Source organism: Camponotus vicinus, unplaced genomic scaffold (assembly GCF_025532165.1).
Source record: "Camponotus vicinus isolate PSW18456_S1 unplaced genomic scaffold, iyCamVici1.0 SCAF_1, whole genome shotgun sequence".
Lineage (NCBI taxonomy): Eukaryota > Metazoa > Arthropoda > Insecta > Hymenoptera > Formicidae > Camponotus > Camponotus vicinus.
The window spans coordinates 10,626,508-10,651,954 of NW_028141945.1; the positions used below are offsets into that span (position 1 = coordinate 10,626,508).

Below are 25,447 nucleotides of genomic sequence, written 5' to 3' on the forward strand. Positions count from 1 at the left end.
TGCCACAGTGTTTTTTTCTAGGGCAATTCATGGCCGGCTTCCAAATTTGTCGTGTTTAAATTGAAGATTTAATTAAATTTCGATTTGACGATTCATCTAAATTTTTACTGTGTAACATCAAGAGAAATTCATTTGGAAACATATCAAAATGGTATGAGATGATAAAATTACGCTCTCTGAATAATTCTAAGCACCGAAAAATAAAAAAATGTATCTTGCGCTGTACATTGTCAAGCTTGCATAGCTAATAAAAATGCATTTTTCCTCTGATTAGCGCGAGTGTATATCGATGCACGTGGGTCAAGCGGGCGTCCAGATGGGCAATTCTTGCTGGGAGCTGTATTGTCTGGAACACGGAATCCAGCCAGACGGAACTATGCCATCCGACAAAGTCTCCGGTACGAATGATTGCTTCAACACCTTCTTCAACGAAACGAGTTCCGGCAAGATGGTACCGCGGGCCGTGATGGTCGATCTTGAGCCAACTGTTGTCGGTCAGTATTTGATAAGTAATAGAGTAAACGTCGCAGTTCTTTCTATTTATGTTATAATATGTTATAATATACATTTATTTCAAACCATATTAGTTTTTACATGTTGAAAATTACCATGGTTTTAGATGAAATTCGAATGGGAACTTACAAACAACTGTACCATCCGGAACAATTAATTACTGGTAAAGAGGACGCCGCGAATAATTACGCTCGCGGTCACTATTCCATCGGAAGCGAGGTGATCGAGTCGGTGATGGACAGGGTGCGTAGATTGACCGATCAGTGTACCGGTCTGCAAGGCTTCTTCGTTTTCCACTCGTTCGGAGGAGGTACGGGATCGGGTTTTACATCCTTGCTCATGGAGAGGCTGTCCGACGACTATGGCAAGAAGAGCAAGTTGGAATTTGTCGTATATCCAGCGCCGCAAGTGAGTTCAAAAAAATCAATTATTCATTTTAAGATAAAAGAATTTCGTTAATTTTATAATCTCCTTCTGTCATCTGAGACATAAATTAAAATTATTAAAATCGATTCTAAAAATTTATCATTCTTTTCTTTCTAATTTCTAAGTATTTCTATTACAAAAGAATTAAAATTAATAATAATAGAGATAAAATGTGGAAAATATAGATGGGAATCGCAATTTACAGCCAAAATCTCTAATTTCGAGACTCAAAAATACATAACTTTACAAAATAGAGATTTATTATATATATTTGAGAATATTATAATTACTTTCAAAAATACTGTCCTATTTTTTCAGGTATCTACGGCCGTGGTGGAACCTTATAATGCGATATTAACGACGCACACGACGATCGGTCATTCCGATTGCGCCTTTATGGTGGACAATGAGGCGATCTATGACATTTGTCGGCGTAAACTTGGCATCGAGCGACCCTTGTACGCAAATCTAAACCGGCTAATCAGTCAAGTTGTATCGTCCATCACCGCATCCTTGAGATTCGATGGCGCCCTGAACGTCGACTTGACCGAGTTCCAGACGAATCTGGTGCCCTATCCTCGCATACACTTTCCCCTAACAACCTATGCTCCGGTGGTGTCGGCTGAAAAGGCGTATCATGAAGGTATGTCGGTTGCGGAGATCACCTCCGAGTGCTTCGAGGCCAACAATCAGATGGTCAAGTGCGATCCACGTGAGGGCAAATATATGGCCTGTTGCCTCCTATACCGTGGTGATGTCGTGCCTAAGGACGTCAACGCGGCGATCGCCGCCATGAAGGGCAAGAGTTGCATCCGCTTTGTCGACTGGTGCCCCACGGGTTTCAAAGTCGGGATCAATTATCAGCCACCCACGGCTGTGCCAGGCGGTGACCTTGCGAAGGTATCACTGTCAATTGTAAACATTCTCAGGAAGAGAATTTAAGTATTAATTTACAAACAATTTTTCAAAATATATATTAAATTATATATAACATATATTAAATTATATATATTAAAATATATATTAATAAAATATATATTAAATTCTTAGATATAATTAAATAGTTTCTTATAAAAATCTCTAGACTATATATTTAAAGTTAATATATAAAATAAAATAATTATAAAATAATTAATTATAAAATTAATTATAAAAATAATTATTAAAATAATAATTAATAATTAATTATAAAAATAATTATAAAATTTTAAATTTATAATTCACAAATTGTTAATAATTATTTTCATGACATATTGAAATTGTACACGTGCAGGTTCAACGAGCTGTCTCTATGTTGTCCAATACGACCGCTATAGAAGAAGCATGGGCCAAGCTTAATCATAAATTCGATTTAATGTACAATAAGCGGGCGTTCGTTCACTGGTACGTAGGAGAAGGTATGGAGGAACTCGAATTCGCGGAGGCGCGCGAGGATCTCGCAGCACTCGAAAGAGATTACGAGGAAGTCGCCCTCGAGTCGCCATCCACGCCAGACGCATCGTCAGAGTATTAATATACGCATTTTAGAAGAATCTTTCAATAAGCCGGCATGTGTATTTTTTCGCTGCCCGACGACTAAGTGAAAATTATCACATAAACGTGTCATTTTACGTTAAATTTTTTGTGCAAAAAGGAAGATTTTATTTTCGTATATATATATAATTGTCATCGCGTGTTTTATTTTTATAGACAGACATTTTTTGTAAAAGTTCTTTGTAGTACACAAATTATATATATAAATCATCGCACTATAAATCAATGTCTCATCTACTGTGGAAAAAGTACATAAAAAACGAACATATAAACAATCATGTTTTGTACTGAAAAATTCTTTTACTGAATCAAAATAATATATATCTGTGTAACATACACAACTTTCATTCTTTTATTAACACTTCTTTTTTGGTACTCACATATTTATAAAAGTATGTCAACGAAATTCCTTTCTTTATACCTATTTACATCAAATTCATTGCACTTGAAGCAATAATAGTATACAAGAAATTATGCTGAAATTTGTTGCACAAATGCAATATATTACATAACGATAATGTTATTATTGAATAATTATTAAAACAAAATGGCTTATTAATTATCCAAGAATGACGACAATGCTAAAGCTAAGTATAACATACTTTCATGATCATTTCAATAACAAAAATATTTAATGAAGTAAATACTAAGTAATTTTATTTTTATTGCTATCGCATTAAAAGTAAATAAAATAAAGTGTATACTAATTGAGTATACTAACTTAATTCGTGCAACTTAAATATGGAGCCCAATATTTTACCGCTAATTGAACTGCTCTAAAGTTATAATTATCATATCATATGACAACTTTAGAGTGTTCATTGAACATTGTCGTCAGTTTTAATCAACTGCATCCACTGTAATAATAGATTATTACTCTCTACACTTTCAAATTACTATTACAAATTCATGTTCTTTAAACCAAGTATAAATTTTTTACACATTTGCCTTAACAATATTGCTCTTAAATGATATTTGCCATAAAATCTTTAAATATAATCAGCTAAAGTAAAATAATAAAATATCTTATTAAATATTATAATAAAGTTAGTCTCTTTAATATTTTACATAATTCGCGATACAAGATAAGATGTTATCACTGAAAATATAACAAACTTGATAGAAAAATCGCGAATTTACAATGTATGAACAATTCCTGGAAGATTAACAGTTCTCTCAGAAAATCGATGATAGAATTATAATTATATACGAACCGTAATTCTTTCTATTATACAAGGAGCGTTGGTATCGGTTTTTTCCCAGGCCATGCCTCTTTGGCGTACTTCTTCTTCCTCGGTTCCATCGTCCGTGGCTCCGTCGTACTTGGCAAATGTTCCTGCACATGTGGCACTTCTGTCTGCACTTGATTCGGAGTCATTTCCACTTCGGGCGCCGGATTAGGTAGTGCGATACCCAATCGCGATGTCAGCGACGTGAGAGCCGTGGAGAATGGATTGATCGACATCGAGGACGGCGTAAACTGCTCGGGAGGTAGATCGTGATAGAGCTGAGGAGTAGTGGACGTAGGTTGCATGTGCTTCAGAGGATTGTGATCTTCCAACAATGATATGAGACCCCCTTCCATACGCATTCTCTGCAATGAAAAAAGCATACGTTTTTCATAAAGATTACAAATTCCTCTTGCAATCATACGATGCCTTGTTTCCTTTCTAGTAATAATCGTGCGAGATCATTAGGCATACCTTGCTAGGAACAACTGTCGTTTGTATAAGATTACGAAACCTTCCGACTGACGGATCAACGTCTTCCGGATTAATCACCTCTTCATCGTCATTGAAGGTGATGCCCTTTTTCTTTCGCTTACGTGTTGGTTTGTGCATTTCGTCGTCCGTTATGCCGAGCATAGAGATCCGTCGATTGTGAGCTGTATTAAATTCTGTCAAATTCTAAAAAAAAAAGAAAATTAAAATAAAATCGGATCACATATGTTTTAATAAGAGTTTGAAAAATTGGCTATATATGTGCCAAACTTTTGACACATACATCAAGTTCTGTTTCAGTTTCTGGTAGACCCAACAAACCACCAGCATCAATATCCTCGGATAATTTCTCTAGTTCTTCGATGATAGGTCTGGCACCAGTTTGAGGTCTTTCTCTAATTATATAATATCGAGTGGATGCTCCAAAGTGAAATGTACTGTCAATTGGTAATTGAGTTGGTTTTTGGGCTTCTAAACGTAAGTTTCCAATAAAGGTACCATGTGCTAAAAAATTATTGAAAAATCTTCATGAAATTAATTTGAAATATCTTTGGAAGAAAATAAGACTCTTTATAAAAAGAGTTATTGATAGATGTAATAAAGTTATAGTATGATAACAATATCTTTTTCTTTAAATATTAGCTGTTAGTATTGTTGATAAAGAAGAAAGCATTTGTGTTTAAATTTTATGAAGATACTTAAAAAAAATTACATATTAACAATGATATAAACTATGTACTCACTGCTTCCCAGATCGACTAGAAATGCTCGATTGAGATGTTTGTGATAAACGAGAGCTGCATGAACCCGAGAGCAAGATGCATGATCGATGCAAAAATCATTCAGCTGTTGATTGCGCCCAAATAAATAACACTTCTTCTCATCCACCATAAGCTTCTGCAAAGATATATTTATGTGATGTTTGATGTGTGTACACATTTAAGACATAACAGAACATGATTTTAAAGTGACATGCTATTCGATTTGTACACAATTAATGCAACATGTTTTACCTGTATCAACTTGTCATTCTTCAGTACGTCCAGATGCAGTCCTACTGGTGGCTTCCCGGCCCTGGAAAGGAATACAACGTATATACAACGTCATGTTGGACGTCCCTACCTTCTTGCACAGGGACAAAAATCGGGACGCGCGATTGCGTAAACGGCACATCGACGACTAGTTCGTCGAGAATTTATCGGCCAGTAAACGTACCAATTTGGAACCTCGTAATGATTAGCCATTGTCGTCCAATTGCGCAACAATTTGTTTTCTCCTCGGTTTTTTCGACCATCCGAGGAGAGAGCGACAGACAACACTTATTAATCAAAACACACATATACGCGTGCGCGCGGATAAAAACAGGGGATATTAGAGCTTCCCCTTCTTCTAAAAGAGGGGGGAGGGACGATTTTCAGCGCCGTCTGTCTCCCCGAAAGTGGTTCCTCTCGTAGAACAAGATAGATTATGGTAGAATATCATCAGCCACTTCGCACGGGGTAACGTTGAATTTTGTCGACTTGCACTCGTATTCTTTTTATTTACTTTTTTTAAATCTAAATATGCATTTATTTTTCTCATCTGATGGCATATCAAATGATTCCTCTTCAGCTCTGTTTTTTCACAATTTGCTTTCTCCTCCTGTCAAAAAAGTCTCAAATATTTGCTTTATTTTAAAAAGTAATTTTACACAAGTGTATAAAAAGAGTTAATTAATGGTGTTTTAATTAACCGTTTTTTCCTCTCTACTCTTGCTGTCAAATCGGAAAGAGAGAGACTCATTCATATTTTTGTTAACCTGTTCAAGCAGAAGGGCAACAATTGTCGGTGAGACATCAATGACATCACGATATAAACATCACGTCTTATCTTCCTAAAGGATCTCGTCGATATTTTCTGTCGCGAAACGGAAGAACCAGAATAAACTCGCGCGCGAAGGTTAGTGCGAACAGCTGATGTGTCCGTCTGGGGCGAGTCGCGGTTGACGGAGATGTCATTCAAAGTCGGTCAACGTGTCGAGGTGCCCGTGAAGGAGTGTCAAGGCGTGATAGCCTACATCGGTCACCCGACTTTCGCGTCGGGCAAATGGATCGGCGTGATACTCGACGAGCCGAAAGGGAAAAACAACGGGACTGTCAAGGGCCACACGTACTTCAAGGTACGGAGTTACGATCGGCAGCGAATATTTAATCCCCGATGAATATTTATTCATCCAACGAAAGTATTGATCCTTCAAGAAATTCCTTATTAAATAAGTCTAAATATGTATATTCAATACGTGAGAGTACACAAAGTGCATATAGTCTGTTATAAGTCTCATTGAATTTCTTCTACACAAACAATGCAATATAATAAATAGAGAAATTAGAGTCACATATATATGGCAAATTTATTTATATTATTTAAAACAGCAATTTGCTAATGAAGAAGATGTATCTTAATTGTTTATTTTTATTGTTGCAGTGCACAGAAAATCATGGCATGTTTGCACGCCAAACTCAACTTATTCTGCTGGATGAGGCCGGTAATAGGACGGAACCTCTCAGTCCATCATCGGCAGGTAGCAATGCCACAACACCTGATGACAGTGCTGCTAGAGCGAGGAGTCGTCTAAATAGGTGAGCTTTTCTAAAATCCAGGAAAGATACAATTGCATTAAAAAATCCTGATTATACATTTCAAATACATATGTTAAAAAAATAAATCTTTACACAAAATATCATAATTTTTCTGCAATAAATGTAACAATGAATTATAAATATTGCTAGCATATACATATAGTCCTATAATTAAATGCCATAAGAGTACTGTAGTGTATTTTTGGAGTAAAATTAGCTGTTAATTAAGCAATACTTAATTTATTTGCATTATAAAAGTAGTGACATCATTGTTGAGCTAATTGAATACAATTTATGGAATCTTTATTCCATAATTTTCATGCTAGCATTAGCATGCGTCGAAGGAATGAGCCTACAGCGTAAGTTTTATACTATATAATAATGTCAAGAGTTAAAAGGAGCAGTTATTTTCTTCCTTTATGCACTTAAAAATTTTTAGTTTTCTTTATTATAATAAATTAATAAATAGGCAAGTATATAATTAATAAATTATTAAAATGTATATGCTGCTCATAAAAGTGTGCGGAGAAAAACATCTCCTGCGAATGTTACTCGTCAGCAATCTGACAAGCTTTCTGGGTAAGATTATTGTTAGCCAAAATTTTGCCAAATGTCAGCAATGTGCATTTTTTATCGCTACTGTGCTTATATGGATATCTTGAAAATCGCAATTGTTTTTTATACAATGGTATACTTTAAAATGTCAATTACATTCTATCATTGAATATCTAAAATATTTTGCAGCTTTAAAGCACAAGCACTTGCTAATATGCCTCTTTTAAAGCTTTTACACATTTGTAATTATTTTCAGCTAATAATTATAAAGCTTACATAATTATTTTTTAATTATTCAGCTTAAATAATTATTTTTGTTGCACTCTTATTATTATAATACAAACGTTACATTGCTAAATATTAAATTTATTTGCCAATTTTTTGCATTTTCATAAGATATATTCTTTCATAAGATATGTTCTTAAATATGATTTCTATGGTTTCAACATTTTTTATAAACATTTGTATGAAAATTATAAAATATTACAATTTTATATTAAGTAGAAATATATATTTTTATTTTATTATTTTTTTTTTTGCTTTTTTATTTAAGCATTAGTAATGTTAATTTGATTTTCTTCAACAATTTGCAGTCAGTCTCTAGCCTATATTATTAAAAAAATATTATATAATATATGTTATATATATATATATATATATATATATATATATATATATTTTTTTTTTTTTTTTGTTAAATGTTTTATATATTATTTTTTACAGTTCTCGATTATCCTTGGCTGGAAGTAGAACATTATTAAGTGCTCCAAGCACAGAAAGTCTAACTGGATCACAGCATGAACGTAGAGATGGCGGCGAGTCATCAATTCCAGCGCCAACCTCAGCTTCAAAACGTGCCTCATTTATTGAGGTAAGACACTATAGCTCTGTAAGCTATGATAACAAATAAGATTCTACTTATAATAGTATAGATTACTTTTATGTTGAACTGTAACAGAAAAGATCTATCCATTAAAAGGAATATTATCCAAAAAGATTCAGAGCATGATATACATACAATAGTGTAATATATATATTTTTATGAACAAATTATCTGTTATATTTTTGTGATATACTTTCATTGTTTTTAACTAACAAACAGATTCTGACATTTTAAAATCTCTAGGTTTTTCGATTATTTGTATGTTTCTTATATTCATGTGCAAAGAATCCTATTCTGTGACCCAGTGATATATCAGTCAAACGCAGTTATGCACGTATACGTTTCATCATGACCAGAAAGTGTGCTTGGAAATATATGTGAGGTAGAATTATAGGTGACAAATTTTAAAAAAAGAAAAGAAAAAAAAGACTGTGAAAAATTTGTGCGAAAGCAAGTCAGAAGACTCTGTTGGCACAGAATGATTCATATGGGAATGCACGTACGTGTTTCAGAAGTCCCCTAGCACGAGCTCGCCTCCCGGCAAAAAGCCAAAGGCCCAAGATGATCACAATAATGTAATTAATATTCATTAATTGTAATACCTCAATTTTTTAATATATACATCACCTCTCTAATATCTTGTTCTTTCTCATATTAGCTGTTTATCCATCATAAAGCATCGTTTATAACAAATTTTTTTGTAACAAATTAACGTCATTGCACCTTTGCAACGGATAAGCCCTTCTTAGTGGATTACAGACTTGATTTCGTATTATTCTTTGCCACATCTTTCTAGCATTATTGTGTTTAACATCAGCTTCATTAACTGAGTTCTACGATACTTGGATAGTTTATAATGGGAAGGGACATTCAGAGCATCATGTCGTGTGTTACCCTCCCTTGTGCAGTTAGGAATTGAATATCCTCTATATTATATATATGTTGCCAAAGTAATAGTACTAACACTTAGAGTATGGATAAATTTTTTTAACAGTATAGTACAGAGGTGTAACTTTGCCTGACCGATAACTCTCTCGGAATTATTGTATCTGTTAAAAATTAATTTTCGTGGAACGGGAATGCAAGTGATACATGTGCCAATCGTTAGGACATAATACATGAAATAGTCAATGAAATGAATGAGAAATAGCTCTGACTTTAGTACATCCTGTGTAAATGTTTCTCATACAACACACGATTTAATTCATCAGCTGTGGGTCTTCCTATATATTTGTTAGTACTAATAGAGTATTCGGTGTAGCTTGTTGGTGTTTGCTGTCACAACTAATCTTTCACCATTAATCACCATAAGACTCAACTACTCAGATGTAAATACAGAAACAATATCGTATTACATCGTATAAAACCACATATGTTTCTTACGTAGGAAATGTGGGGTGTTTTTTTCATTGCCGCATTTTGAGAATAATTATCTCTTTTTTTTTTTATTATCTTTTTTTGCGCCATCCATATGCCGCATTTACGTTATTACCGTGTATGTATATGCGTTTCAAGTTAGCACAGGTACGCAGGTTGAGAGGACCTTGAAGAAAACTCTTTGGCGATATATACAATTCTTTCATGCGATAATAAAAAGAACACCCAACGGTACGAAATTTAATATATATATATATATATGTATCTTATTTTCTTTTTTCTGTAATTTAGACGGGTTTTGTAGAAACGTTGAAACCGCAATTCGTACCCGGTCAGGTGATGGCGGGTTCAGCAGCAGCTGCGACTCTAGTGGAGGAAAAATTATCGCACTTGCAACTTGTACAAGAAAATGATAACTTGAAATCACAGGTAAACTAAAATTTCTTTTATAAATATTCCAAGGATTTTCTCATTATAATTTTGTAGATTGCATATATTTCGTATAGAATTATGACATATGTACATAGATGTATAACAATGTATAATAATATTATATAGGTACGCGATCTTACTGAGAAAGTAGAAACACTACGTGTAAAACGAATGCAAGACAAGGAAAAAATGAAAGATTTCGAAAAAACGAAACTTCAGGTCGAGCAGCTGCTTGAATTCAAAGCTAAAGTCATGGAAAGTCAAGTGAGTATACACTCAATAATAGGATACATATTTTTACTGAATATATTTATTTATATATATAAATACAAAATTATATATTTATTAATATAAAAAATTATATTCCTTTCAAAATCTCTCCATTTAGTAAATTTATCTTTTAATTCTCAAAAATACATGTCATTCTCATTTTGTCATTATATTTATATGATCAAAGGCAAGTCTTCAGAGAGAACTTCAACGAGCTCGACAAGAAACCAGAGAAGCTCATGCGGCGAGGGAACAATATCAGGAAGAAATGTCAGATCTTGCTGAGACAGTGGAAATGGCTACGTTAGATAAAGAAATGGCGGAAGAAAAGGCCGAAACCCTTCAAATCGAATTAGAGCAGCTCAAGGAAAAGTTGGAAGAACAAACTTTGGATCTGGAAATATTACGCACAGAAATGTCCGAACGGGTATAACATCTTGTCTTCGTTAAAGATGCCTAGTTTTCATGCGATATCAATATAACATCTCATCTTTTTTATTATGTTTTTGGCATGTATTTAAATGGCATTATTATTTCCTCAAACAAGGCAGCCGGTGGCGGGTCAGCTACGGGAGTTTCTAACTACGAGGTGAAGCAATTGGAACAGCAGAACAATAGGCTGCGTGAAACGTTGGTGAAAATGCGCGATTTGTCGGCGCATGAAAAGCACGAATTCCAGAAACTGCAAAAAGATATGGATCAGAAAAAGTCTGAGATTTTGGAATTAGGTCGCACAAAGGAGAAGCTATCAGCGCGTGTCGAAGAGATGGAACATCAGATAGCAGATCTACAAGAACAAGTATATATGACGCTTGTATAATTTGCAATAATATTTTATTCAATATATTCGCATATTCTGATGTTCTTCGTAGGTCGACGCGGCATTAGGAGCTGAAGAGATGGTCGAGATGCTAGGCGAGAAGAAAATGGCGTTGGAGGAGAAAGTGGCCGAGCTAGAAGAAGCTGTCGCGGATCTAGAAGCTCTACAAGTATGTGGTTTTCGTACATTTCGCGTTACGAAATATACAGTATAAACAATCCATGATGAATAATGCAATGAATAATAACTTGACTTAGGATATGTCTGATCAACTGGCCGAATCGTCTAAAGAATTAGAGTTGGAGCTTCGTGAAGAATTGGATCTCGCTCTTGGAGCAACGCGTGACGCTCAACGGCACCGAGACGCTGCACTGGAGACGCTCGCGGATCGCGAATTAACCATCACAAAATTCCGCGAACTCACGCATCAATTGCAAGAGCAATGTTTGCAGTTGCAGCAACGAGTTCAGTCAACAGAATCCATCAAGACTAACGTTCGAGGTGGGCAGGAAAAAAAGTCATGTAATATCATGAAAAATCTTAATTATCTTTCATCTTTCTCAAATTCTTCTACTTTAAACTTATTGTTTAGGTGCTGATCAACAACTCGCGGAGATATTAGACTTCCAGAAAACATTCGCCGAAACTCGAGCGCAAACCAAGGCGGTCGATCTGGAGCTGCGTCGACTAGATGCCGATGAGGCGCGGCATCACGTTCGCTATTTGTTGTCTTTTATGCCCCCGGCATTCTTGGCCCGTGGTGGAGATCACGACGCGATATTGACACTCTTATTGATACCAAGAATGACGCAGAAAACAGAAATATTGATTTCGCAAGTTCGAGAGAAATATAGATCTATCGAGAAAATAGATAGGTAATAATTTTACTTCATGCAACTTGTATACACAAATCTCTTGTATAATCTTTTGTATATTTTGTATAATGCTTTGTCTACTTTTTTATATCTCTCTTACAGGGCTTCGGTAGTGAGGGGTCATTCGGTGGCACAATATTCGTTCAGATCTCATTTATGTTCGCATATGTACGCCTTACAAACGACTCTAAGCTGCTTCGAATCGGCTTTGAACTCATGCAACCCGGAAATGTTACTTAAAGTGGGCGCGGCTTACCCGGAAATGGCTGCGCAAGAAAAGTCCTTGGATTCGTTAATCGAATTGGCGAAGAGAGATCAGCTGGACGAGAATTTACCGATGGACGCGATCGAAAAATGTTGCACCTACTTTGCCACTATGTTCTCCGTACTCTTTGGCGAAAGTACGACTATCAATCAAGCACGCCTAATAGTCAATGGCACGAGAACATTGAGCAACACATGCGACGCCATCGCCACTGACGCTACGGCAATCAAAGCACTAATACAAGGAGAGGGTGGTGATATAGGTCCGTTGACATTTCATCAGTTAGATTTGATTGGCGTAGATATTGCGCTTTAACGCATATTGTTATTGCTCAAGGTCTGCTTTGTCAACACGTCGAAACGACATGCGAGGTAATCCAGCAACACTTAAAGTCGGCTAGAAGACGAGTACCGCGGGATCAGACTGGTCCAGCGTTTTCTGTAGGCGCCAATTTAGGATTAGATAAAGATTGCAGCGAACAATTTTCGACATGTTATCAACATGGCGTGAAAATTATAAAGACTCTTCAGTATCTATTGAAAAGTGCTCTGCAAGCTATTACCGAAAATGGTGGTAAGTATATCCAGTGAGTTTCTCTTGGAAATATATCTGCGATATTTTTATGATATTGATGAATTCAATTGCCTTCAGATTTGGACACAGGACTCGCCGCAGACAGATTGAAGGAGATGGCCGCGACATCCAGCGAAAAGGTGTACGATACGGAAGATTTGGGACCTGTGGCCACTATCAAGGCTAGCTTGACGGTAATACAGCAATTGGCGGCAAATCTCGCGCAAAAAATGGCCGAATGTGAAAACGAACTGGCCATAAGTGGACAAACACAGAGTCAGCAACAATCTAAGGACAATGAGCTAATAATGCCAATTGTATCTAGAGCGCATGCAGTGAGGAAAGAGTCGGAAGAAACGAAAATACTCAGCAGGTACTTATATCTCTTCGCTGAATGCGTCTGTTTATTATCAAAAGGATATAATTTATGATATTTTTTATGTTTTGATTTTTTTACATTAGAAAACTCGAAGCAAGGGATAGTGACATACGTGAAGCGAGATTAGCTTTGCGAGAGAAACAAGAGGAATTATCCGAGATGACGCTACGGAAGGAATTGGCGGAGAAACGTTTCGCGACGCAACAACACGAACACGAGATGAACGTCGAGAAGTTGAAGAGAAAATTAGAAGAGGCGCAAAATCAATTGAAACGCAAGGTATTTCATCCTTCGCTATGAAATGATACAAATTGTAATGTCATGTGTACTTTTAACATAATTTTCCCAACTATCATATTTTCTTGATAATAGGAAAAAGAATTCGAAGAGACAATGGATCATCTTCAAACTGACATCGACAGCCTGGAAACGGAGAAAGGACAATTGAAGGAGAAGTTAAAGTCAATTGGCAAGAAAACGATATCGGTGTCTGGTGCTGATAGCATGACAGGAAACACCTCGATAACGAGCGCTTTAGACAATAAATATTATGTACAAGAGATACATGCTCTAAAGGAAGCCTTGAATAATGAACACCAGCAGAAAAAGAAGATACTGTGCGATGTTTTGCGTCAAAAGTTAGATAGTTTAGAGCCATTGCCGTCACCAACAAATTTGAAATCTCTGAATTCAACAATTCAAGAATTGCGACAGAAGACTACTAGTCTCGTTAAGGTATCAAATATTGATCGACTCTATCTATAATTATTAATTATTATTTGGGCCTGGAAATATTTGTTCTTATATATTTTATTCATACGTTTCAGGATGTCGAGAAAACTCTAGTTTACCCGACAGTTCCCGATCTGCGGCGTAAAGTACCCGAGATGTCTTATCATTACTTATTGGAACGGCGAAGAAGCATCATGCAGTTAAAGGCACGAGCTGACGAGTTAACTGTAAGTGTAAATGATAAACAAGAGAGTGAAAATTGATACAATATCGAATATCCCCAAAATTACACTTTTTTTCAGGCCCAAGTACGTCGCGAGGCTATTAAACGTACACCGGGTGGAAGAGCGGAAGCCAATTTCGCCGTGTATCCGAATCGTGAGATGGCAGCGGCAATGCAGGAACGCAAATTACTCGCCGCCGAAATAAAGATCCCTTACAATGGCCCGGAAAAATCCTTCTCTGTCAATGTAGGACCGGAAGAACTTAGGAGAATTCACACTCTACTGTACTATTAAATGCTCGCGCTTCGTTATTTATTTCTTGGCGACAAAGTATATGCGATCATGAAAGTCTTAAGACATATTGTGTACAAGGGACTATCTTTTTCTAATTATTTTTCCATGTTAGCGATATTTTTTTATTGTATGTCGCACCCTGCCTCATAAAAGAGCTAATTATACATGTCATAAAAAACTCTACATTAATTGGACTTTTGTACGGAGAATTCATGTTTGTATTCTCTTGCATTGATGTGAAACAGGTACAAAAGGCAAATCTAGTAATTCGTACTTTGCACTTGTGCAATGTTTATTTATTTTTGATGGGCTACAGCGCGATGACCGGTGCATCGCGACTGGGAGACTCTCTCTCCAGTGTTCATTCACGTTTATAAACGCAATGTTATATTAGTATTAACAATTCAAGAGGAGAAATCATGTGCCTCCGTGGCTTCTTTTTTTCGTATTATATATATATAAGTCTTTAAGAATTGTCAAATATATGGTCTAAAAATATTTACATAAGTGTGTTCTTTGTAAATATACACCCTAAATGGTGATGGTATCACAACAATAGAAAGTAGCGTGGTCTTTATAGAGCATACCCACGCTATTTACCTTGACCAAACATCATATACACTTTCACTGTTGCTATATATATCATACGCAACAGTCAATCATAAATTATTACTAAGATTAACACATACATTTTTTGATGAAACAGAAATATTTATAGTACAATATTCCAGTTTTTTTTTATTTATAGAGATAAAAGGAGCAGTAAACCGTTGATGTATTCCTCAAATATTTATGAAATAAGGTATGCCTTAATTATACTGTCACAATTTTATTATATATACAGACATGTATGTGTGTATTAGGTATATACATATATACATTTTGTGATATATCTTATATATGTATATGCATACACACATACACACAGCGGATAGTATTTAATTAAGTGCATATATCGTTAGTTATTTCGTTAACTTATTCGCCCATTCATTCTCACAGCATGATGATGCACACTTTTACACTTTCATTTATTCTCTTTAATAATAATTAAACCACGCATTCTCATAAATCGAGAGGATGGTTATTGATTACATCTTTTCATGTTTTCGAAGAAAAAAAAAAGAACTGTCCAGGCGCAGCATGTAATCCGCTTCTTTAAATTATGATAAGATTTACAATTTTAATTGAATTCATCTTCGCAGTTCGTACTTAAGGCTGACCGGACGACTGGTAGTACCTTCCACAACGGGGACATGTGTGATACATGCTAATATTATTACTTATTAAAATATATGATCGTAAACAGCTTGTTTGGAACTAATGTTCGCATAATATGGACGTGAGGAGTTTAGCAGCTAATTAATGCAATTAAGATATTAAATAAGATAGAAATGATAGAGCTCCCTAATAATCATCGATATCGGGATTTTGACTGTTTGTGATGGCGTTTCTTTAAGTATGTAATGTGTTTACGAAGAACGCTTGTTGGTCATGAAGTATAATGAAGTCCTTTAATGTGTGTATACAAAATATCAAACTTAATCTTGAAGCAACAGCACGTGAAACAGCTACTGCACAGTCTCAGCTATTAAAACTATATATATATATATATATATATACGGAAGAATTATCCAGCTAGAGAGCCTCAGTTACAGGAATACTTTTTCGAACGAGAAATAAACCTTTATATATTATCTAGATAAAAGTGAGCCTGTAACTATTTCTCACTATTCACAAAGTTTCCTTTTCTCTTCGGCGGTAATTTTATGCTTCATGATAAACATATTCACAATTCACAGACAGAAAGAGAGTGAATTCGAGGGGATATTTCTATGACAGAATCGTTAGTCGTTTGTTCGTTTCTCGATGGAGTAAAATTCGTTACTCGATATAGTATTCAGTACATACTTAAAAGTTAGATTGTTGCCTTAACATTAAGGTATCTTTATCATTATCTGTCAATATTATATGAGGGAGGGGAGAGGGAGACATCATTGTGTGTTTATTCATATAAAAAAAAGTTATTTCAATTAAACGCATCAAAGATGCTCCCTGACATCTTTGATACTATTGACACACCATCTTTGATAAGAAAAATATTAACACTTTCTCAACATTCTACGTACGCTAGTATGCTCGCACTATGTATTGAAGACAAAATGAAATTTAGGAAGCAAGATGTCAGTTCGCCCAACAGTGCAGTGCAACTCATACTCAAAAATAAAAAATGAAAAACAAAAAAAATTCTTACATTTCTTCTTTTTATAGATGTAAAAGTTTTCACGAGACACGCTCCGCAGATTCCGAGAATCGTTTGGATGTGTTCTCTCTTTCTCTCCATGAAAATTATGATAACGATTTTATGATAAAATCATTCGCTATACCTCCGATAATATAATATCACGTGCACTCTTTTAGAAAGCTCCTTCCTTTTCAGGGCATCTCAAAATCTTTATTTTTAATGATTACCAACGGTAAATTAAATACGTAATAACAAAATAAGAACAAGCCACTCTCTGGCTGACTGGTCTCTCACTCGCATTTCCAAATCCAAAGAGTCCAATCAACCGAAACTCTAAATTGCAAATGTTATGCAAGAAACATCTCATGTGTAGCCTAAGTAATTATGCGACGCGTTCATCTTCTTGTCGCGTATACGCAAATGCTACATTTGTAATCACGTAATTGCCTTCTCTCATTGCGAAATTAGAGTATTGACTGATATGACTCCCTGAATGAGAATTTTTGTAAGAAGTTCGGTACCTCGTTTGAAACACTTTAGTGATCGCGATCAAGACTGTTGCTACAATGAGGAGTTATAGTCTTAGCGCGCTCCTGAAACAAATAGAAGCGAAAAATTTTTGAAATTACGACAAATAATCATTATACTCTATTGAATTTTATCTATAATACAATGCTCATATAGATATAGCAAATGTAACTTTTTCTTTACAACAATGTGACTTTACTCTCTTTAGCATCCTTTATAGGCAGTTTTTATGCTTAATAATATTAGCGTTACATGCACACAAAATTAGGAACAATAATGATACTGATCTAAAGTATTGTACATGACATTCATGTCTAATACTATCTATCAAATGAAGTTAATGATAGCAGAAAGATGACACATTTTTTAAGCTTTTAAAAGTCTTAATTATGAAAAGTCTTAACTATGAAAAGAATGCTTAATGTAATAGGTTTGAATGCATATTTCAAATTATTGAACAATGTATTCTTGAGGAAAACAAAATAAATTCGAGATTAATCTATAATTAATAAAACAATATATAACTATGCATTATTCTATTAAAATAATATGTAGAAACGTTAAATAAATTATATATAAAATAACGTATGAAAAGTATTATATCTATCAATATACAAATTAATACCCCAAAATAGATTCTCAATAAAAATATTGATTAAAAATTTTTGGTATAATAGACAATATTTGGTATAAGTTTATATATACATCACGGATTGTGGAATTAATTGTTAATTAGCGTATAAGCATACTTTATATCCATTAGTTTCAGTTATTATCATAAGTTGTAAATAAAATCTTTTTTCCACGAAATTTTGTGACGCGTTCTTTCATCAGAAAATATGGAAAAAGAATTTAAGGAGTCCCTGGATTATTGCTTCTTGGAAGAATGATTTGTCCCATTCGAGACGTTGTTGATTTTTGTGGAAGGATCCAACCATCTTTTAAGCTTGAAATTTGCTGTTAAAAATGATAATTTACATAACTAAAAGAGACAAATTTTGCATTAAATAGATAATGTTAAAAAAAGCATTAAGTAAAAAAAAGCATTAAGTTTCAATAATTCAATTAATCCCATGATTGTTATGACTGAGAAATGAGATGCACATAAATTTCTAATAGAAGCTAGAAATTGCATACAAACATGCTACAAAACATTAGTTTTAAAATTTTGAAATTTTTAACCTGATTGAGCATTGGCCTGAGTAGGTGCTTGACCTTGACCTTGTCCTTGCCCTTGAGCACCTTGAGCACCTTGAGAGAGACCTGGAGCTGCTGATACTCCGCTACCAACAGTACCACTCGCTACTTTTTGCTTCAACATTGTCCAATCGAATGTAAAATCGTATTGATGATTCAATGTACGGAAAAGTATGCGGAATAGTTGGCGTAGATACATATAATCAGGACTTTCTTCGAAACGTAAGCCCCGCGTATAATTCAAATACATTGCAAATTCGGCGGGAAATCCCTGAGAAACGCATAAGTTTCATTGTAATGAATATACATGTAATAGGAACATGAAAAAACTATGAATAGATTCTTTGATATACCTTGCATAAGACTTCTACTGGCGTCGACATTTTTTTCTCACTAATTTTTTCATATTTTTGCTTCTTTGTTGCAGCTTTGAGACCTTGCCAAGGTAATGATCCGCGATTAAAATACATAAGAACGTAGCCGAGTGACTCCATGTCATCGCGACGACTTTGTTCAATTCCAAGGTGTGCATTAATAGATGCATACCTTGCAGTACCCGTTAAATTTTTATCTTCGCGGTATATTATATGCAATCTTGTGCGACTGTCCCTGTACTTTTTAGCTAATCCGAAATCGATGAGGAACAGCTGAAACAATCATTTTATAATTCAGAGGATTATATGGGAAATTTAATTTTTAATATGTACAAAACGTAATACTCTCAGATCAAGGAGTATACCTTATTACAATGTCGCCCAATCCCCATTAAAAAATTATCTGGTTTTATATCTCTGTGGATAAAGTGTTTGCAGTGAACATATTCAATCCTACCAATCATCTGATCTGCCAACATTAGAACTGTTTTAATCGTAAACCTTCTTGAACAAAAAGTGAAAAGGTCTTCCAAAGATGGTCCAAGAAGATCCATAACAAGAACGTTATATTCACGTTCTTGTCCATACCTGAGATAAGAAAAATTTTGTCAGTTGTCTAATTCTCATAAAGCTTGATTAATAACTCAATAATGGTTTATTAAATTTTTATTATTACGTGACGTCATAAAAATTTCTTATCTGGGTAAGATATCTTAAATATAAAATACACAAAATATAGAAGGAAGAATACATTAAATGTGATAGTTACCAACGTATATGCGGTATTCCTATGCCACCATGTAATATTTTGTACAGCTTTGATTCATATAAAAGCTGCGGATGCCGGGCTCGCATATTTTCCAACTTAACTGCGACTTCCTGAAATGAAAATATACAGCTTATGTTATTAAACTGTGCTTCAAAGCTTTGTCTAGTACAAAGATTACAAACCAAATGCAAATGAAAGTTGTATAATGATATAATCATATTATGGTTTCTTTCTTCTTACTATTATGAATTTCCTTTGTTTTATGAAAAGAATTTGCTTGTACATTATGGAAATAACTATAGACAGATTATAAATGTATGTGTGTGAAGAGAGATAATGAAAAAACAAAATAATGAACTCTCTAAGTGTAACAATTGTGATATAGTGCACTAAGTTAATTTAAATTCTCGAATATAACTTTATTATTTAAATTCTATTTCCTCTATTACTATTCTATCTCTACTCTCTTTGTATCCTAAAAAAATATAGCTATCAATACTGCTTATTTTACATTCTAACTGATACATATGAACTGCGTAATATAGCGGATGCTGCTTAAAATAAAATGTATCGGAGCATATTAACAATAATTATCTCTCAAGTTACTTCAAAAAGGGGAAGAAATCTGCAAAACAAATAAAGTGAGGGTCGATCTTATCATCATCGGTCATCGTGCTCCAGTCAGGCTTGATCTAATTTTCTTTATCTGTAATTGCAACTTATAACCTAGTAAGACATTAGGATGCAGGATTAGTTACAACTCGGACTTGGGTCCAGCGGGAATCTAATCCAAGCGAGGGACGTAGACGTCCACATCGGTGGCTGATTCGCGCGATTCAAGCGACAAAATTACGCGCATTTGAATCCCGATAATCGTCATTATTATGACAAGCGTCGTCAGCTTATATTTATCTCGACGGCGTCGCGACGAAGTACGTACGTCATTCGCGATACGCATGACAATCCGAACCTCTTCGCGGGATTATCGTCGACGTTTATTCACGACACGCACGCATGCACGCGCGATTCCTCGCGACGCGTGTCCCCTCGAATCGCAGAGCGCGATTTTGACAAGGAGGACGCCGTCCGAGAGGTCCTTCTGTCGCGTCGAAGATCGTCTCATCAACGGCTGGCTTCGTCTCGTCGAGTCGAGCTCGACGATGTCGAGAGGGGGCGATGATTATCGGATGAGTATCTGCGACAAAAGGAGACCAGACGAACGGGAAACGCGAATAGGGGGAGTCGAGCTGGCAGTCCAGCAGTAGGTCGGTGCTCGAGAGAGGCGTTCCGTTTTCCTTACCTCGCCATTGGAGATGTTGATGCCGAGGTAGATGTCTCCGAAGGAGCCCGAGCCGATCTTCCTCATCAATCTGTACTTGCCACCCACGATGAACTCATTCTTTGCTATCGATACCGCCAACGACGCCATGTCACTATTCTCCGTATGCCTTCTCTCTCTCCTCCACTCTGTCTGGCTCTTCCCTTGCGCGGGGACCTCTACACGACGATGGTAGTCTTGCACCTGCTCTACGTCCCTCTCTCACGATCCTTCTCTCTCTCTCTCTCACCCAATCTCTCTTGTTCTCGCTCTCGCTCTCTCTCTCTTTCTCTCTCGAGTCAAATCGAGGTACGCACCGACCGGGGCGTATCAGCACGCTTTGCAGGTCAAATTTTGACAGTTAAGGTCGCCGAGGGTCGCGATCGTTGTTACGTGTCACACTGGGAGCAGTCACTGACGGCACGGCAAGCCCCATCGACAGCGCGCCGACATTTTCCCTTTCGCCGTAGGCACGAGAGCAGCGACTGACGTCCCGGAAGCGATACGTCACGACGGAGACGGTCGGGGGGGGGAGAGGGAGAGGGTCACTACCGCTCAATGGAGCCACCCGAGCGCGATCAGCTGACGATCGCGCTTGACGTTTCGCGCGCGCGATAATCGCCGTATTTTTCAGCCCGCGATCGCGTCGAACGACGGACGGCCTCCTTTTTCCCCAGCTCTGGATTCGATTCTCCCTTGAAGTCGCTCACTTGAGGCTCGAGGTGAGGAGCGATTTAAAGCGCCAGCAGCGACATCTCGGGGAGCTTGTCAAGTTTCAAGATGATGGTGGAGCGTCGACGCGGTTCTCTCGATTGAACTCCAAGATTTTTCCTTCGATATTACACGCTTGACATCAATGGCAAGTGCCTTACTGCGAAATGTGGCGCGTGTAAGATTAGGCGGACGTTTGAAGGACACTCGGATAGCGGCGAGAACGAGCGACGAGAGCTACATCAGGTATATCATGACGAGCCGGGCGAGACTCGAAAAGGTGCTGGAGGAGCTGCAGAAGAATCCCTATTACGATAAATATGCCGGGAAGATCGCCAAGTTGCAGCAGACCAGTCCCGACGAGTTTCTGCAACGCGTCGAGCGACAGGAAAAAGCTCACGATAAGAAAGGTATATGAATTTTGTAAGATTGCAATGTCGTTTCTTGATCATTCGAAATTCTCTATTTTGTTTTTTCCTGTTTTCACTTGACAATTTTGTACAGTGGACCTCTCTGTGAATGTATTTTTTATCTAGACATCTGTAATACAATCTTTACAACAGATGTTACAGTTGCGATAAATTACCAGTGATAAGAATATTAATTCTAAGAGTTCCGGGGCATTGTTTTATTATGATAAATGATGCTTGAATGTTATTGTTAAAGAGAAGCGAGCTGCAAAGTTGTATCAAACTGAGGCGAAACCAATTTTGGAGCCTGGCGTGCAGGCACAAGAGGCACGATTAGATAATATCATGAAGATTGACATGATAAAAGATAAGACAAAGGAAGAGATTATAGAAATATGGAAAGAATATCATAAACAAAAGGATTGTATTTGCGGAACTATGACACCCGAGCAATACGATGTGATGTTTACACGTGGGAAGCAATATTCTACCTTTCTGTTACCATTACCTAGAGAACAGGGCTATGAATTTATTATGTGTCAATTCTATGGTTCAGAAGTACACATGACGCCACTTTTGTGGTATCAGACGCATAAAGAGAACGCACCCGAGTGTTTAACTATGATACATTATACCGAATTGAGAGATGATAAAGGCATTATACTTATGCGGGGAGAATTTGATACAAAATTACTACAAGCACAAGAAGCACAATGTCTAGCTAATGAACTGCAATTATATTATTGTAATGACAACAAACACAGATTACAGTTGCTTGAAACATTTATCCATAAACCTAATGAGTTTAAACACATGGATCTTATAGCTCAATTAGAAACAATATCTCTAGAAGCACCTAATATTGAGAAGAAATGAAAAAATATTGTAAAATATTTCTTTATTGCTTCTTATTGTAGTATAACTATATGTATACAAAGAAATAAATATTTTTAAGATTAACAGCTCCTGTATTTTATTTTCTATGTAATAATTTTTTTTAATGTACTGTTTCAAACAGTAATAATAATTTTAAGATTTATTTTATTACTTTATGCTATTTTATTTCTGTTTAATATATGATAAAAAATATATTTTTTTTTAGTATAAAATCTGATATATCGCTTTTCTCTTGTACTTAGAAATTTCTTGATAAGTTTCAATTCATTAATAATAATAATTGTTGATTTAAATTTCAGTCACATGTATAACAAAAAATTATGAGCTTTCAAAATTGGCAATATTTCCATTTCTGTTCAAAAATGTACGATCATCATGGAGTCAAACAATAAAGAGGCAATATGTAACAGATGTATCTCAAAATAAATATATTACCACACCCATTTTTTATGTGAATGCTGGTATGCAATATTCTTCAAACTAAAAATTCTTATCAAATTACAATCTATAAAAGTATAATAGGAAAGTGTTATATAAGTGTATTTACATATTTTATATATTAGGTCCTCATATTGGCCACTTGTACAGTGCTGTTCTGGCTGATGCAGTTGCTCGATACAATATCATGTTGGGTTACAAAACATTCTTCACTACAGGCACTGATGAGCATGGCAATAAAATTAAAGCTGCGGCGGCCGCGGCGGGTCTGCCGAACCTCGAATATTGTACAAATATCTCGCAGCAATTCAGGGAAATGTGTGATAGGTTTGAAGTGGATTATTCGCGTTTTATTAGAACCACAGAAAAGCAACATTACGATGCAGTGCATCACTTTTGGGTTCTTAAAACAAATTTAGACATCAATCTCTGTAATGCATGTTTGATATCTTGATTTACATTGTATTTTTTCAGAAACGACTGGAGGAAAGAGGACATATCTATCTGGGAAAGTATTCGGGATGGTATTGTGTATCGGACGAAGCGTTTCTATCTGATACGGAGTTGATGGAGCAGAGAGATCCTACTGGTAAAATAATCAAAGTCTCCGCGCAGTCAGGAAATACGGTGGAATGGACGGAAGAAGAGAATTACAAGTTTCGACTTAGCGCATTTCAAGATGATCTCAAGCATTGGCTCAAAGATGGTATAAACAATATTCTTTCCCACTTATAATTTAATACCTTCTTATAATGCCTAGAAATTGAATTTTGAATCTTTTGTAGAAAGCACAATTAGACCAGCATTGTACCATAAAATGTTGTCCGAGTGGATAGAGGAAGGTTCATGTTTGCAAGATTTAAGCATCACCAGAATCAGGAGTAAAGTGCCATGGGCCATGCCTTCTCCATGCGATGAGTCTTACTCAATATACGTATGGATGGATGCTTTGATAAATTATTTAACAGCGTTAGGATATCCAGATGAATCATTCAAAGAATTTTGGCCACCTACTATTCAAGTATGATTATAAGTCCTAATTGTTTCTGATTATTAAAAGATATAATATGAAATATATTGAAAGAAAATATGATGTAGGTAATAGGAAAAGACATTTTGAAGTTCCATGGTGTTTATTGGCCAGCATTCTTGATAGCAGCAGGTCTCGAGCCTCCAAAAACGTTGCTGTGTCATGCTCATTGGACCGTCGATCATCAAAAAATGTCGAAATCAAAAGGAAACGTAATCTCTCCGTTTGAGGCTGCAAATGATTATTCAGAAGATGGATTACGATATTTTATTCTCAGAGAAGCAGTGCCGCAGAATGACGCAAGTAAGATGATTCCTGTCCATTTAATTATTACATATCATTTTGTACTCATGTATATTTTTTATCTCTATACATACAAGAGACTTTGTGCTATAGATTACAGTTCAAAAAAGATTGTCAATGTATTGAATTCCGAATTGGCGGATACATTGGGCAATTTAGTCAATCGTTGTGCGGGTAAAACGATTAATCCGTCCAAAGAGTTTCCCGATCCGGCAAAATACTGGAACGTGTTGCAATCTCAGGTGGCCGACGAAACTAGAAAAGCGTTAGAATCCGTAGGCAGGAAAGCGCGCGAGAGTTACGAAGAATACAATTTGCATCATGTCGTAGATGCGGTTATGAGTATGCTTCATTGTGCGAATAGAATGATAGATTATCACGAGCCTTGGCAGTTGAGAAAGCAGGTTGACGATGCGAATTCAATTAGGGAACTTAAAGCCGTGATATCGCTCGCTCTGGAAACTAGCAGAATAGCTGCCTTAATATTATATCCAATCACACCAAGATTAAGCAGCAATTTGCTCGATTTTCTGAATATTCCGAGAGAAAATCGTACATGGACGGATACCGTGCCTGAATTTTTCAATAACAGTAGCATGAAAGAAAGATATATTGAACGTAACAATGTAATATTATTTAAGAAAATAAGGAGTCAATAAATATTATTTGTTCAGAATCTCGATCGATGAGAAAATGTGTCTCTGCGGTTTCCTATATTCTTTATAAAAATCTCAGTGATC

General features: G+C 35.9%; 5 protein-coding genes across 8 annotated transcripts; 3 read left to right on the forward strand and 2 right to left on the reverse strand.

Annotated features, from left to right (window-relative positions):
* LOC145973771 (tubulin alpha chain) lies at positions 1-2,694 on the forward strand. Its single transcript, XM_083103347.1, has 5 exons — positions 1-151; positions 275-494; positions 620-921; positions 1,258-1,839; positions 2,213-2,694. Exons 1-5 carry the CDS (start codon positions 149-151, stop codon positions 2,450-2,452), a joined length of 1,347 nt encoding a protein of 448 aa, XP_082959473.1. The 5' UTR covers positions 1-148; the 3' UTR covers positions 2,453-2,694.
* Nipp1 (nuclear inhibitor of protein phosphatase 1) lies at positions 2,615-5,819 on the reverse strand. Its single transcript, XM_083103398.1, has 6 exons — positions 5,409-5,819; positions 5,207-5,267; positions 4,937-5,090; positions 4,477-4,697; positions 4,176-4,379; positions 2,615-4,066 (listed from the first exon to the last, which is right to left on the reverse strand). Exons 1-6 carry the CDS (start codon positions 5,435-5,437, stop codon positions 3,701-3,703), a joined length of 1,035 nt encoding a protein of 344 aa, XP_082959524.1. The 5' UTR covers positions 5,438-5,819; the 3' UTR covers positions 2,615-3,700.
* On the forward strand, positions 5,543-14,988 carry Dctn1-p150 (dynactin subunit 1). Of its 3 annotated transcripts, XM_083103285.1 has the most exons (21): positions 5,543-5,692; positions 6,004-6,351; positions 6,657-6,811; positions 7,138-7,170; positions 7,331-7,390; positions 8,090-8,237; positions 8,762-8,824; positions 9,918-10,055; positions 10,185-10,322; positions 10,516-10,755; positions 10,876-11,127; positions 11,201-11,317; positions 11,406-11,649; positions 11,741-12,023; positions 12,126-12,550; positions 12,625-12,861; positions 12,940-13,234; positions 13,324-13,519; positions 13,613-13,975; positions 14,068-14,199; positions 14,275-14,988. In XM_083103285.1, exons 2-21 carry the CDS (start codon positions 6,184-6,186, stop codon positions 14,488-14,490), a joined length of 3,903 nt encoding a protein of 1,300 aa, XP_082959411.1. In that variant the 5' UTR covers positions 5,543-5,692; positions 6,004-6,183; the 3' UTR covers positions 14,491-14,988. The 3 variants fall into 3 exon arrangements, with proteins under 3 accessions (XP_082959411.1, XP_082959417.1, XP_082959421.1); XM_083103291.1 differs by lacking the exon at positions 8,762-8,824; XM_083103295.1 differs by lacking the exons at positions 7,138-7,170; positions 7,331-7,390.
* LOC145973809 (casein kinase I) lies at positions 14,758-21,589 on the reverse strand. Of its 2 annotated transcripts, XR_014439552.1 has the most exons (7): positions 20,901-21,589; positions 19,601-19,710; positions 19,197-19,419; positions 18,811-19,104; positions 18,443-18,728; positions 18,010-18,217; positions 14,758-17,325 (listed from the first exon to the last, which is right to left on the reverse strand). XR_014439552.1 is itself a non-coding variant. In XM_083103393.1 (6 exons), exons 1-6 carry the CDS (start codon positions 21,027-21,029, stop codon positions 17,315-17,317), a joined length of 1,053 nt encoding a protein of 350 aa, XP_082959519.1. In that variant the 5' UTR covers positions 21,030-21,584; the 3' UTR covers positions 14,758-17,314. The 2 variants fall into 2 exon arrangements, 1 of the variants encoding a protein (XP_082959519.1); XM_083103393.1 differs by lacking the exon at positions 18,010-18,217 and having other exon boundaries at positions 20,901-21,584.
* Positions 20,893-25,383, forward strand: Metrs-m (Methionyl-tRNA synthetase, mitochondrial). The gene is made up of 7 exons (XM_083103297.1): positions 20,893-22,039; positions 23,236-23,397; positions 23,500-23,774; positions 23,849-24,080; positions 24,160-24,395; positions 24,473-24,707; positions 24,801-25,383. Exons 1-7 carry the CDS (start codon positions 21,775-21,777, stop codon positions 25,364-25,366), a joined length of 1,971 nt encoding a protein of 656 aa, XP_082959423.1. The 5' UTR covers positions 20,893-21,774; the 3' UTR covers positions 25,367-25,383.
* Positions 25,384-25,447: the final 64 nt, after the last annotated feature.

Bases quoted from the DNA above. Each gene is read 5' to 3' on its own strand.
- LOC145973771 (XM_083103347.1), top strand. The intron at 495-619 runs GTCAGTATTTGA...CCATGGTTTTAG, and splicing joins TCTTGAGCCAACTGTTGTCG to ATGAAATTCGAATGGGAACT. The intron at 922-1,257 runs GTGAGTTCAAAA...CTATTTTTTCAG, and splicing joins TCGTATATCCAGCGCCGCAA to GTATCTACGGCCGTGGTGGA.
- Nipp1 (XM_083103398.1), bottom strand. From the start codon at position 5,437: ATGGCTAATCATTACGAGGTTCCAAATTG. The intron at 4,698-4,936 runs GTGAGTACATAG...ATAATTTTTTAG, and splicing joins TCTAGTCGATCTGGGAAGCA to CACATGGTACCTTTATTGGA. The intron at 4,380-4,476 runs GTATGTGTCAAA...TTTTTTTTTTAG, and splicing joins AAACTGAAACAGAACTTGAT to AATTTGACAGAATTTAATAC.
- Dctn1-p150 (XM_083103285.1), top strand. From the start codon at position 6,184: ATGTCATTCAAAGTCGGTCAACGTGTCGAGGTGCCCGTGAAGGAGTGT. The intron at 10,756-10,875 runs GTATAACATCTT...TCCTCAAACAAG, and splicing joins GCACAGAAATGTCCGAACGG to GCAGCCGGTGGCGGGTCAGC. The intron at 11,650-11,740 runs GTGGGCAGGAAA...CTTATTGTTTAG, and splicing joins CATCAAGACTAACGTTCGAG to GTGCTGATCAACAACTCGCG.
- LOC145973809 (XM_083103393.1), bottom strand. From the start codon at position 21,029: ATGGCGTCGTTGGCGGTATCGATAGCAAAGAATGAGTTCATCGTGGGT. The intron at 19,711-20,900 runs GTAAGGAAAACG...TTTTCATTTCAG, and splicing joins TCAACATCTCCAATGGCGAG to GAAGTCGCAGTTAAGTTGGA. The intron at 18,729-18,810 runs GTATATCAAAGA...TGCGTTTCTCAG, and splicing joins CAGTAGAAGTCTTATGCAAG to GGATTTCCCGCCGAATTTGC.
- Metrs-m (XM_083103297.1), top strand. From the start codon at position 21,775: ATGGCAAGTGCCTTACTGCGAAATGTGGCGCGTGTAAGATTAGGCGGA. The intron at 23,398-23,499 runs GTATGCAATATT...TTTATATATTAG, and splicing joins CATTTTTTATGTGAATGCTG to GTCCTCATATTGGCCACTTG. The intron at 24,396-24,472 runs GTATGATTATAA...AATATGATGTAG, and splicing joins TTTGGCCACCTACTATTCAA to GTAATAGGAAAAGACATTTT.